This window comes from Paramisgurnus dabryanus, chromosome 7 (genome assembly GCF_030506205.2).
Source record: "Paramisgurnus dabryanus chromosome 7, PD_genome_1.1, whole genome shotgun sequence".
Lineage (NCBI taxonomy): Eukaryota > Metazoa > Chordata > Actinopteri > Cypriniformes > Cobitidae > Paramisgurnus > Paramisgurnus dabryanus.
In genome coordinates, this window is record NC_133343.1 from 7874320 (window position 1) to 7886742 (window position 12423).

At 35.5% G+C, this 12423-nt stretch overlaps 1 protein-coding gene across 1 annotated transcript; it reads right to left on the reverse strand.

Moving 5' to 3' along the window:
• Positions 1-252: 252 nt before the first annotated feature.
• Positions 253-9056, reverse strand: nfe2l2b (nfe2 like bZIP transcription factor 2b). The gene is made up of 4 exons (XM_065240244.2): positions 8956-9056; positions 5771-5992; positions 4993-5145; positions 253-2528 (listed from the first exon to the last, which is right to left on the reverse strand). The coding sequence occupies exons 1-4, from the start codon at positions 8989-8991 to the stop codon at positions 1362-1364; spliced, it is 1578 nt and encodes a 525-aa protein (XP_065096316.1). The 5' UTR covers positions 8992-9056; the 3' UTR covers positions 253-1361.
• Positions 9057-12423: the final 3367 nt, after the last annotated feature.

Sequence of the window (12423 nt, forward strand, 5' to 3'; positions counted from 1 at the left end):
TGCACTCTTTCTAGCTTTGGGTTGAATTTACAATAGTTATAGATCTAACAGTTTACATATTAGTGTCAACCAGACTTCCAATGGCTTTTGACATGGAATGATTGTCCTATTTTCTCCAAAAGGGGGCAGTAACAGCACACTGAAAAGGAATTTATTGTTGTCAAAATACTAAACATATATGTTGGTCTGGTACTGATTTTGAATGTTGCAGGAGAGAGTATTAGATGCTAAAGACTTTATTAATTAAACATGCATATTAATAAGAATATAACAAATACGCATAAAATATTAATTTATTTTTCAGACACAAAACATACACTCCTTGGTAAAAATAATGGATTTCCAACACAAAAACAGTTTATGTAAAGAAAATGGACATTGACATTAAAAAATAGACATTGAGATTCACACATATTGAGATCTGGTATTAATGTTCAGTTTATACAGTATGGGGCGGTTTTTCAGACAGGGCTTATCCTAGTCCCAGACTGAAATGCATGTTTGTGCTGCCTTAAAGGTGACATAGAATGATTGAATCGGGGTATTTATCCTTGTTCTGTGATGTGACATGTAGACAAATTTTTTTGTTTGGCTCTGTAATGCCTTAGAAGCTTCCTAAAAACCTCTCTCAGATAGCTCTATTAGGGTGGGGGATTTTAAACAAGTGGTTTTGCACCTATTTGGCTCCCCCTACTGGCTTAACTTGCAATCTCATTACTGATTGGCTGACTTTGCTGCCACTTAAAAATTGTAGCCAATTATTTTAAAGTGGAGGGGCAGTGAGGTGCCTGTGATGTCATAAGCATCAGTTTTCAGATTGGGCTGACATTTCTAAAAGAGGAATTTCTATGAGACTGAGATGTTTAGCATGTCTAGCACTTTTTGTATGTTCGTGAATGCGGGTAGACTACCATTATTCAACAAAGACAAGGTAAAAAGGGTTTTTCATTCTCTGTCCCCTTTAATTTTAAAAAACCTCTTGCACTGACACATCTATTCATACATAAGTGCCATTATTTTGTCTCAAGATGCACACCAGTACTGTTTTTTGTAAGGTTTGTTTGTAAAAACTACTTAAATGTCTAAGGCCTAGTCCTGGATTAATCTAAACCCTGTCCGGGAAGCCGCCCAGTATGTATTTGAAATATGTGTACATCTGACAGTGTTTGTTTTAGTTAGTGAGATTTGCTGTACATACTGAACAATCAGACCGCTTTTATGGGAGAAAAACTGGGAATGTCATCCTGAACCTTGTAGTGATTCCTTTATGGAATAGCCCACTCATTGGGAATCAGGACTTGAGAGTCCAATTTCATCCAGGGCCCTGCAAATCGTAATGATTTAGGTTACACAGCAACAGGTTAGTTCTCCGACAATGTATTTTTCCTGTTAACTATGTTACGTGGCAGTAGGTAAACCGCTCCGTCTGTGCTAAGTTGCAGTTTGTATTTTTTGGGGTCGTAGGGGTTTCCGTCTTCATTTCTGAGCTGGCTGAACACCTCGTCGTAGAGTTTCCGAAGCTTTTCTTTAGTATCTCGAAGATCTCTGATGTTCCTCTCTTGTTCTTCTTCACCTTGATCCTTCTTCATCTTCAAAGCCTCAACCTCTTCTTCGAGATCGACGAGACCATCCATCTTTCGTTTGCGACAGCTCTGGGCGGCCATCTTGTTTTTGCCGCGCCTTCGAATGTCTCTTATGAGGGTAAGTTGAGCGTTGCTGAGTTTGCTAGAGTTGATGGCTTCATTAAATGCTTCCACGGGCAGGCCGATGATGTCACGCACCGTGAGCGGCAAACCCAACGCTCGTGCCCGCTGTTCGTCTCTGCAAACACGCCGGATTCCTCTTGTAGTTTTGAAGTTGGGTAAAGGTTCTGTGTGTGTGACTTTTTTGGTTGATTTACTTTGCGTTTGGTGTTTTGTACACGTAACAGTTTCGTATAGTGCTTCTACGGCCTCTAGGTCCAGCGATAAAGGCAGCAGATCGGTATAATTTGATTGGACGCTCTTTAACTCCTCATCTTCTGATTGGCTACTAATGGTGTCTGTGGCGTAGAAGGATGTGTCCAGATCCACAGACCCAGCAGACGTAGAGTCGTCGAAGCTTCCAATCAAGACAGGGCTGTCAGCGGCATGTGTGGTGCTCCATTCAGGTGAACCACATGACTCTGTGGTATTAACGGTGAATGTGGTTGTAAGTTCAGGGCAAAATTCACTGAGGGTTGACTGGTTTGAGTTTAGCTGGCATTCAGTCAAACTCGTTTGATTAAGATTCTCAGATGGACTGGAGGTAAAATTTGTATTTATAGGTGAATAATCACATGAGAGTGCTGGTATGCATGCCTCCAGGACTGGATTACAGGGCGTGCATAACAAAGGCTGAACAACCTCAAGAGAGTCCGAAATTGTCTGTGTTAGTTCACTTAGATCACACACTGAGTTCTCCTTAGGTGACAGGTTGTGGTTGCAGATTTCCATTATATCCTCTAAGGGCGAATCCGGGTGTTCAGACTCCAAGAGATCCAAATAATACTAACGGAGAAATAAATAAAAAAAGTGAATTGTTATTATACAGCAACAGTAACAAAATTTACTTTCTCTCTTACTCACTAATCTATCTGCCATACACTGTCAGTAAAATGGTCCCTATGTCACTGGGGCAATACCCTTTAAAGAGCACCTAGTATGTGCCGTTATAGGCCATTATAGGTACAGATATGTATTTGGTACCAATATTTACAGTGGGGTACTTTTTGAAATAGTACCAGCCCAGTAAAAGCTTGGGGGGCGTTTTTTGACCATTTAACTGACAATGTATGGTATAAGAAACATTATAACACTCTATGAATGTATTATCAGGATTAACTTACGAGCAACGATCAACATGGACAGTAAAATTGACATAAGTAAAAAAAGGTTTTTAAGTGTCTTTGTAAAACAAGTTTTAGCAGATAAAAGAGATTAAAGGTTTTGTAAGAAGTGGAAGCAGAATGCTCAAAATGATTGACAGCTACAGTAGAGAATGCATTAACGGCATTGTCTAAACAGTAGTGCCAACAGATGTGACATTAACAGAGCGTTGATAGGTGTGACATTTAGTCACAATTTCAGCGATATAAGCCAGGTACTGTAGTAAAGACATTATCTGCATGCTATTCCATAAATAAAACTGCTTACAGAACTTTAAACCTTTGGTATCTCAGATAAGTACACACCTCAAACTAATATCATTACTTATTAATAGTTTTAGGGTACTAATTGATCTCATTGTATTAATGTTTACTGTTGTGCTGATCTGCTGATAGGTCAGGAACAACATTTAACTAAAAACTGTAATGAAATCGTTCTTTTTTTATAATTCTTATTTCACGACTTGTTATAATTGCCTTCAATCTCACAGCCAGGTTGTTAATAAATAATTTTTGAAAATAAAAACACACATTTCGTAAAACTTTACAATATGTTTGAATTTGTTAATATAAGTTAATACACAATAAATGATAAATAAAAGAATAAATTAAGAAAACTTTTATATTGCTCATTGTTAGTTCATGTTAGCTGATGCATTCACTAATGTTACCAAATATAACATTTTAGTAGTTAAAGTAATTTATAGTAAATATTTTGTAAAAATATATATCTTATGTTTGTGGAGTTTTTGTTGGTATTATGGTGTAATGTTGTGTCATTCTGTATTTTCTTTGTCTAAACTAAACTAAACTAAAATATAATAAAATAAAAAATATTATATAATATATAAAATATTATATATTAAATAAAATAAAAATAAACTAAAATATTAAATATAAAAACTTTTAACCACTTAAAATTTAATATAAAAATCTAAATCTTTTACATTTAACTTCTCTCATAGTTAAACAATTTTATTGAGGCAGAGAGAAACTCTACTAAGAATGTAAACTTTTTGTAAAATTTTTGTGATTGAAGAAATGTATGTGTTATAATTGCCCCGTTATGATTTTTCAAAGGTCCAACCTTTAAAAGTGTCATGACATTAGAAATCAGTTTTGCCTTGATCTATTGACATATGAACAGTCTTGGTTTCATTAATACATCCTGCGATTTCATACACTCTAAAAATTGGTTATTTTCAACCCAGCTTTGGCCCAGCACAGTGGATTATAATTTAATTTATGCGGGGTTGTTATAACCCAAAATACTGGGTTGTTTTAACCCATTGTTGGGTCAAATCTAAACATTTTCTGGGTAAATTTAACCCAGCGGCTCGGTTTATCAATTTTTACCCAATACTGGGTTGAAAATAACCCAGCAACTGTTTTGAGAGTGTAGCTTAAAATGCCCTCCTTATCAATAATAAAAGCATTCATATAATCATTATCTGAAAAAAAAAACCTGAATAAAAATTGCTGTATGAGTGACATGGATTAAGGTGCAATTCTATATTTTAAAAGAGTATAAATGTTCGCTAGTGATTAATTTATATGCTTCCTTTAGTGTTGAAAACTTTAATTGTTGTGCCTGTGACATGAATAAACACACAATGTGCTTAAAAAACCATTTGAGAAGCTGTATTCGTACTAAAACTGTATAGTAGCTGCAGCATGCTGTCAATCATAGTAGTAGGCGGGACACCTAGCCAGGCCGAACGCTCTTAAAGGGGAAACACATCAATCAGAGGATGAAAAACATGGTGGAAAATGCTCATAAATTACTTAAATTTGTATGTTTTTTGGCAAAAAAACCTTGAGTGATATTATAAGTACATCCCATATTAAATAAAAAAAAAATAAAAAAAAAACATGACCCCTTTAAATATACTGTATTTGATTTTCAGATTCGGTAGCATTGGGCTTTAACATGTGGAATAGAGTCTGCAATTAAGTTCCGATATTATATTTTAACTTCCTCCTAATTTTAAGTGTGGAGTTGCCAAGAAAGAAAATTCATTCCAAAATCCAAATGCCAGTTGAGACGTGCCTGTGTGCGTCTATCTGCAGTGTGTTTGTGTAAGTACCTGTAAATCTGGCACTGATGGCAGTTCAGCCTGCTCTCCAAAAGAAGCTTTCTGAGACTTAGAGAACAGCAGGGCAGACAGCAGGGGATTCTGGGTAATGGGTGAATGCTGGGTGGACAATGTAGAAGGTAATGTCGCCGAGAAGGGCATGGCCTGAAATATAATGGAAACTTCATAGTCAACACTTCATATTAATGAATGCGTGGGAGTTTTGAAGGGACGGTTCACCCAAAAATGAAAAGTCTTTCATCATTTATGTACTCTTATGTCATTCCAAACCTGTATGACTTACTTTCTACTGCCGAAGACAAAAGAAGACATTTTGAAAAACGTTAAGTAGCCAACTGACTTCCATTGTCTGGACACAAAACCATGGGGACATTTCTCAAAATATTTTCTTTTGTCTACCACCGAAAAAAAGTCATACAGATTTTGAACAACATAATGGTGAATAAGTGAAGACAGAATTTTTTTTTATCTTTTTAACGTGCTCTATGTGTACATTTGTTCATCTGTATTATTTCAGGGGAGGTCTTTGACTGGGCAGTATTAATGTTTTAACTGGTAGAGATTCTTTAATCTTTAATTCTTCTATTCCTTTAATGCAATGTAAGGTTTTGTATTCATGCCAGAACTTAACCTTTACTGTTAAGTATTTAACTATATTCATTACAACATTAGCTTGAATTTGTAGCAAAAATACACGTTATATTGTGATGTATCACTGCAGCCCTTATTATTTTAAAGAACATTTTGCATCTGTAGGCGAAATTTTTACCTGAGTGTTCACTGATGAAGGACTTGGCAAAAACTCTCCAGTCTCCTTGTCGAGTTTCTGTAACCTCTGCACAATCCTCTCTAGCTCTCTCTCCTGCTCTCTCTCTTGCTCTCTCTCCCTCGCTCTCCTCGCCTCCTCCGTCCTCTGCCGTAGACATCCATCAAAGATCTCTCGCTCCACCCCCAAATCAATATCCTGCCTCCATAAAATCTCAACCAAATCCTAAACAGACAGACATAATGTATTGTAAACGGATCGTTCACCATGTTAACGATCTTTGCTGACATGTACTCATATTACTACAAGTAAATGTTTGCATAAACCTTCTGCGCACTCTCATCAGTCATGTCTTTGGCATGCCAAACCTATGCATTTACATTAATTTGCTTGGCAGGTGTTTTCTCGCCAGTGCCACCCTAAATATGTTCATACAACAGAGCACATCAGATTTCATTATTAACAGAATAAAAGGTACAAAAGTTGTCACTGGGGCGGTACCTTTTCAAAAAGTACACGTTGTACCTAAAAGGGTCCTATCTGTACCTGTACCAAATTAGGACTTTTATAAATGGCACTCCCCAAGTGACAAAAATGTAAAACATTTATACCTTTTTTCTGTGAGGGTGTTTGTATTAAAACGTTAATACTATCAAGTTGCCTGAATGTATTTCCCCCCTTATCAGAACAAATACACAAAGGCAAACCTTAGGTACAATTTAGTTAAATGATATCACGCTTGAAATCAAACTTGGAGTATTTATGAGTTCAGATTGTTTGTGTGTTCAGAGGTTGGGCTGCCACTGAGGAAGCTTATCTGTAATGATATACAACACCAAGCCGATTAAATACTTTACTGTGGTTCTGCTTTGCTTTTTTAGGTAAAAGTAAACATTGATGACATCAACGTATGTGGATAAATACATGTTCAGTTCTTTTATTTTCAACTAAATACTAAAATGCTTATTTGAGCTGTCTTAGTAAAAAACTGCCTGCACTCAAATTTCTTAAAATATATCCATGCCATGGCTTTGTCTTAAGATGCACACCAGTAATGTTTTTTGTAAGGTATGTTTGTAAAACCGGTTTGTAAAAACGACTTTAATGCCTTAAAATAACTAAGGCCTAGGTTTGGATTAATCTAAACCCTGTCCGGGAAACAGGGCTTACCCCTAAATTTTAAAACTAGTTAGGGCAGGATGTTTTTAAATTAAAGCAGCTCAAACATGCATTGTAGACAAGGGTTGGTTTCCGGGACAGGGATTAGTTTAAGACAGGAATAGACCTTAGTTTAATTAGGAAATATAACTGGTTTTAACAAACATGGTTACTTGTGTAACTACTCATGTAACAATTATTAAATAGGAAAACATGGAAGTGTTTGGTGGCTTCTAACTTCATCCCTATTTGGATCCTAAGAAATGAATGGGGCTAGGCTAAATGCTAACACATTCACGACGCACTGTACAAAGATTAAGTGCAAGCATTGAAAAAAGATGGTTATGTATTAATTTGTCTAAGTTGAGGTAAGAACATAGTAAAATACTGAAAAACAGTGGTGTTTTCCTTTAAATATAAACCTTGGATTGGTATTAAAGACACTAAATATTAACATCTGAGATATCTTAAATTTTTTTATTATTTGTTATGGTGAAGTTGGTATTTATCACACAAAGTAAGGAATAACAGATGTCCTATTATTGTTAACTGTAGTTTAAAACTTAATGTGTAACCTGTTTTCACTGTTTTTTTCAAATTTAACAAGCCCACTATCAGAAAAGTATATTATTACAAGTATGGCTTGTGAATGGTAGTCTGGGAATCAGAAAACGTTACATGTGCGCTCTAAGAATAGGTAAATATTAAATGTGGCGAGGTAAAAACAAAACTTGCAACCATGCAGAACACAAAGCATTTTCAAATGCAGTCAGCCACAATGACCTTGAACTCGTTGCCTTCTCGTTCGAGTCACACGAGTAAACAAATGCTCCCGATCACATGGGACACCGTGAATGCATTTAAGTAATTTGTCTCGTTCGCCAACATACAGAACACAAACCATCAGATAATAGGGGATAAAAGCCAGAACAAGAAAGACTGGGACTAAAAAAAGGTATAAAGGTGAGTTGGGTAAAGGGTGAACGTACACACCTACAGCTGGGCGGTGAGTGTGGTGATGCAATTGTGTGAAAGTGTAGACAGAGAGATAGAGCCTTGTGTGTATAAAGGACAAATTATCTGAACTCTATTCACCGGCCTTAGTTCCCCTCCCGAAAACATGAAGAAGTGGGTGTGTCTGGCACAGATGCAACAGGTTAAAATGTTTATTTAACTAGGCAGATGACATTAACCCATGATGGTCCAGACAACATTTTATTAGCTTTTCCATTTTTTATATTTTGATTTACATTTACATTTTATTCTGTCCCTCCCTATATTTATATATTTAGACACCTTCAAAATTTTCACATTATCACGGTTTATTTTATCGCTATAGTTTAGTTAAATATGGCAAGAACTCAAGAGATATTTCACTGGTTTTGGCAATCCTTCTGTTTGACTCTATCACAAATGAATTACAGGTTGGTTAGCTGTCAGCTGTTAAATGTAAGTACACAATTAGATAATACCAATTTAGATCAACCAATTACCAAGCATTGCTTAATTTTGTTCAGTCTGTGGTGTGAAAAAAGTTGCAATATCAATAACATGCCATGGTCAGGTTAAAGTATAATTTTGAGAGTTTACATGAAGTGTCTGGGTCCAGTTTTTGCCATAATATGATTTCTTTATGTTTATGATGTAATCATACACTGTAAGATCCTATGTGTTCATTTTTTATACATTTTTTGTGTAATGCTATTAAACTCATTAAGTATCATTTTGTGTTGATTTCTGTTAAAATAAAACCCAAGTTGTGTTAAAATTAATTCCAATAATATGGTATTATTGACACAGGTATGTGTGTATTCTGGGACAACGCATTTAGTGTGTTGTCCCTAAACTAAAACCAATTGTGTTGTTTTTAACACAACCGTTCTAAGAGTGTATACAGTGATGAACTAATAAAAATGTATTTTAATATTTGATTATTATTATTATTACCTAATGTTCGCTAATAAGAAAATAAATACTTGACATGCATGTTTATATTTCTATCGCTACACTAAATGCACACAAAGACTTACCGGCTCGTTTGGAAACTTGACAGAAGGGTCTTCCATGTCGTGTAGTTGATGTTAGAATGGTGATAGTAATGATTGTTTCGTGACATTTGACTACACACAAGTGTAAAAAAAACCCACTGATATTGCCAATCCCCGCCTACTACAGCCATCAACCACTCAGTAAACAGATAACAAAAGCCACGCATGACCCACCCACTGTTAGAAGCAGCCAATCACACGGTGCAACTCAAAATTAGACGTGATCCACCTACTACAGCTTACGCCAATCACAGTAATGGCGTCGAAGCAGACACGCCTTTGACATTACTTCATAAGTCGTCTTCTCACATAACAAAATCTTTGAATTACATCAATAATAAAGTTTATTGAAAAACAACAGGTTTGGAGCCTTGAAACGTTAAATGAGTTTGCTATTTAACAAAGTAGACTTCAACTCATTTTCTTAACTAAATTAACTAAATATCATTATTTATTTTTTTAAATAAATTTTAATTAAAACTTCTAAAAAGGATAAAAGAACGTGTTTAGGTCAACTACTCTCAAAATTAAACACCCATAATATACAATTTACAAAGCATAATTTATATTTTTTAAATACAGCTTTTGTTCAATCATTGCATGCCTTTCCAGAATTTCTCCCTTTAGCTTTCACGAAATGTGACAGGTAACTGTGAGGAGCGCCGTGCCCTCGTTACCTATGCCAGGGGTACGAGCTCAGTGAAAAGAAATGAGAAGCCTCTCCAACGCGCGCGTTCATGAGTGCCCTACACGTTCACGTTTGGCAGCTCCACGTCGACATTCCTAAGCGACTGAAAGAGGGGGTCCGGCGATACACACAGTCTGTTTGGAGACACGGACAGGACAGGCACCGGTCGAGCCCTGAGGTAAGAGATTGAGCACTACTGTAGACTATTAAACTTTCAGTAGTGACTTCTGGACCTAGTTTGTCTTTTGGGGGGTGATGCATTAACCGCAGGAGAGCGTTGCACGCTAAATAATATTGCTTTAGTAAAGGGATGCCAGATTTACAATATGTGAGGGATCCTTTTGAGTCTGTCTCGTGAAGGAAACCTGTGCAATAATCTGGACATGGTGTTTTGGTAAAAAAAAAAGGTTATTTTCTTTGCTAATTCAAATGGGCCAGTAAGTTCATTGTAAGACAAACTTGCTGGTTAAATTCATTTAAACACTATTTTCATCTTAATTTACTTTAATTTTAAGTTACACTGTATATCTAAAAACTTTTTCCATGTACTTTCTTGGCTCATCATGCCCAAATAGATCTGTGCTGCTGTTGCTTAAAATTAAACCATATTTCAGATAGCGTTGTTTGTTTTATCGTAAAAAATAGAAATTGTTAATTCATTGAGACACGTCAGCTAATTCTGGAGAGTGGACATAAATTCCAGCATGTGTTTTACTTCCCAGGAACCCTATGATCTGATTGGTCCAGAGTGGGCTACCAGCAAAAGCAAGGCAACTGCAAGCACAGCAGAGCGAGCCCAAACAGATGGGAGTACATTTTTTAAACTTAATAAACACATTTTAAACTCCATGAAACATCCTTCGGCATAGTTGCATACCAGTAAAGGTCAACACGCATATTTGCATCACACATATTTACACAAATGCATGGCTCCTCAGGGAAAGTTCTGTGGTCCACTCTGGCTGTGTGAGTGTGTGGTCAGTGCATTACAGAACTTTGCTTTAGAAGCTCCACCCATCCTGTATTGATCTCAGTAAAAATAAAGTCTTGGTTTTATGACTTCTGAGTGGTTTGAAGTATATACTGTAATGTGGATTATATACTGTAAATTGTAATTAGTTTAAATGAGCTACACAGTTTAAATCACTATCGTTTATGACCCTCCTGAGGTAACAGTTGTGAGTCTCGATGTACAAATATAAAGGATTTACAGGAGGACATACATTTTCAGGTAAAATAAACCAAACATTTCACTTTGCAGTCAAGTCAGTGTATGGTAACTACTAGGATTTTACTACTATATTCAAGTTTTACTTAAAGGGATAGTTCACCCAAAAATGAAAATTCTGTCATCATTTACTCACTCTTGTGTTGTAACGAGCATGTATGCATTTCTTTGTTCTGATACAAAGGAAGATATTTTGATGAATGTTTGTACCAAACCGATCAGAAGCCCCATTGACTTCCATAGTAGTAAAAAGGATACAATTGAAGTCAATGGGGCTTTTGAACATCTTCCTTCGTGATCATCGAAACAATGCATTTTATACAGGTTTATAACAACATGAGAGTGAGTAAATGATGGCAATTTTCATGTTTGTGTGAACTATCCTTTTAAATATTAAAAAAAGGACATAAATATCCTTGATGATCAAATGGGGAGGATTTTAGAATATGTAATATGCATTTCTGTGTTTCTTTCCAATTGTATGTGTTGTTTTGAATTAAACTGTACGTCAATCATATTAAACAAGTAAGAAAGTATGCAGTTTGCTTATAGTATTGCAATATGGTACTCAAAAAGGTTTATATTGATAGATTAAGTAACACTTTATTTTGTAGTGTGTTTGTTACACATGTAATTACTAAAGTAACAACAGTAAATTATGCATAATTACATACAGCTAAACCAAAACCTAACCTGAAGCTTTTAGTAAGTACATGATGTTAATCATCAATAGTCAGTAGTTAAATGTATAAAATTACACTGTAACAAGGACACAATGTAAAATAAAGTACTATACTTGTGGGAGTGTGTTGTGTTTGCAGAAAAGTCAGTTCATAATAATATATCTTTGTTTCATTTAATTTATTTAATTAAATAAATACATTTATTTAAAAGTTTCTAAACTACACACGCTGTTTCACTGTCCCGCCTTAAATAAAGTGAGTGAATAATGTGTTGCAGTTATGTTTACTGTACCCAATGTAGTATGTGCCTACAGGGTGGTTTCCCGGACAGGGATTAGCTTAAACCAGGACTAGGTCTTAGTTTATTTAGGAAATATAATTTTATATTTAATTTGTTAGCGCTTTAGTAGCCTATATAACTACATGACTTACTAAAAACATGACTTGTGTGCATTTTGAGGCAAAACAAAGGGCACTAGTTTATTTTAAGATATGTCAATGCAAGTTGTTTTCAGTTTGTCTAGGAATAGTCTAATCCCTGTCTGGGAAACCATCCCTATATGTATTTTACTACAGAATTAACATTTATTTAGCTTACTAATTTACTTATCTTTAGGTATGTTACTTTTACAAAATTCCCGAATAGAGAGATTCATTATTTTGCTTATATATGCGGATGTTGATTAAAAAAAACTTTCAGATTACATGCACGAGCAAAGACAAAAATAGATTACTGCTGACCTCTAGTGTAATCCTATGGTATTGTTCTCACGCTTTGGCCCAGCCCTCCCAAATTATGTCCCTGCGTCTATCAGTAAATAATAGTCGAAATTAGATACATTATGTCCCAT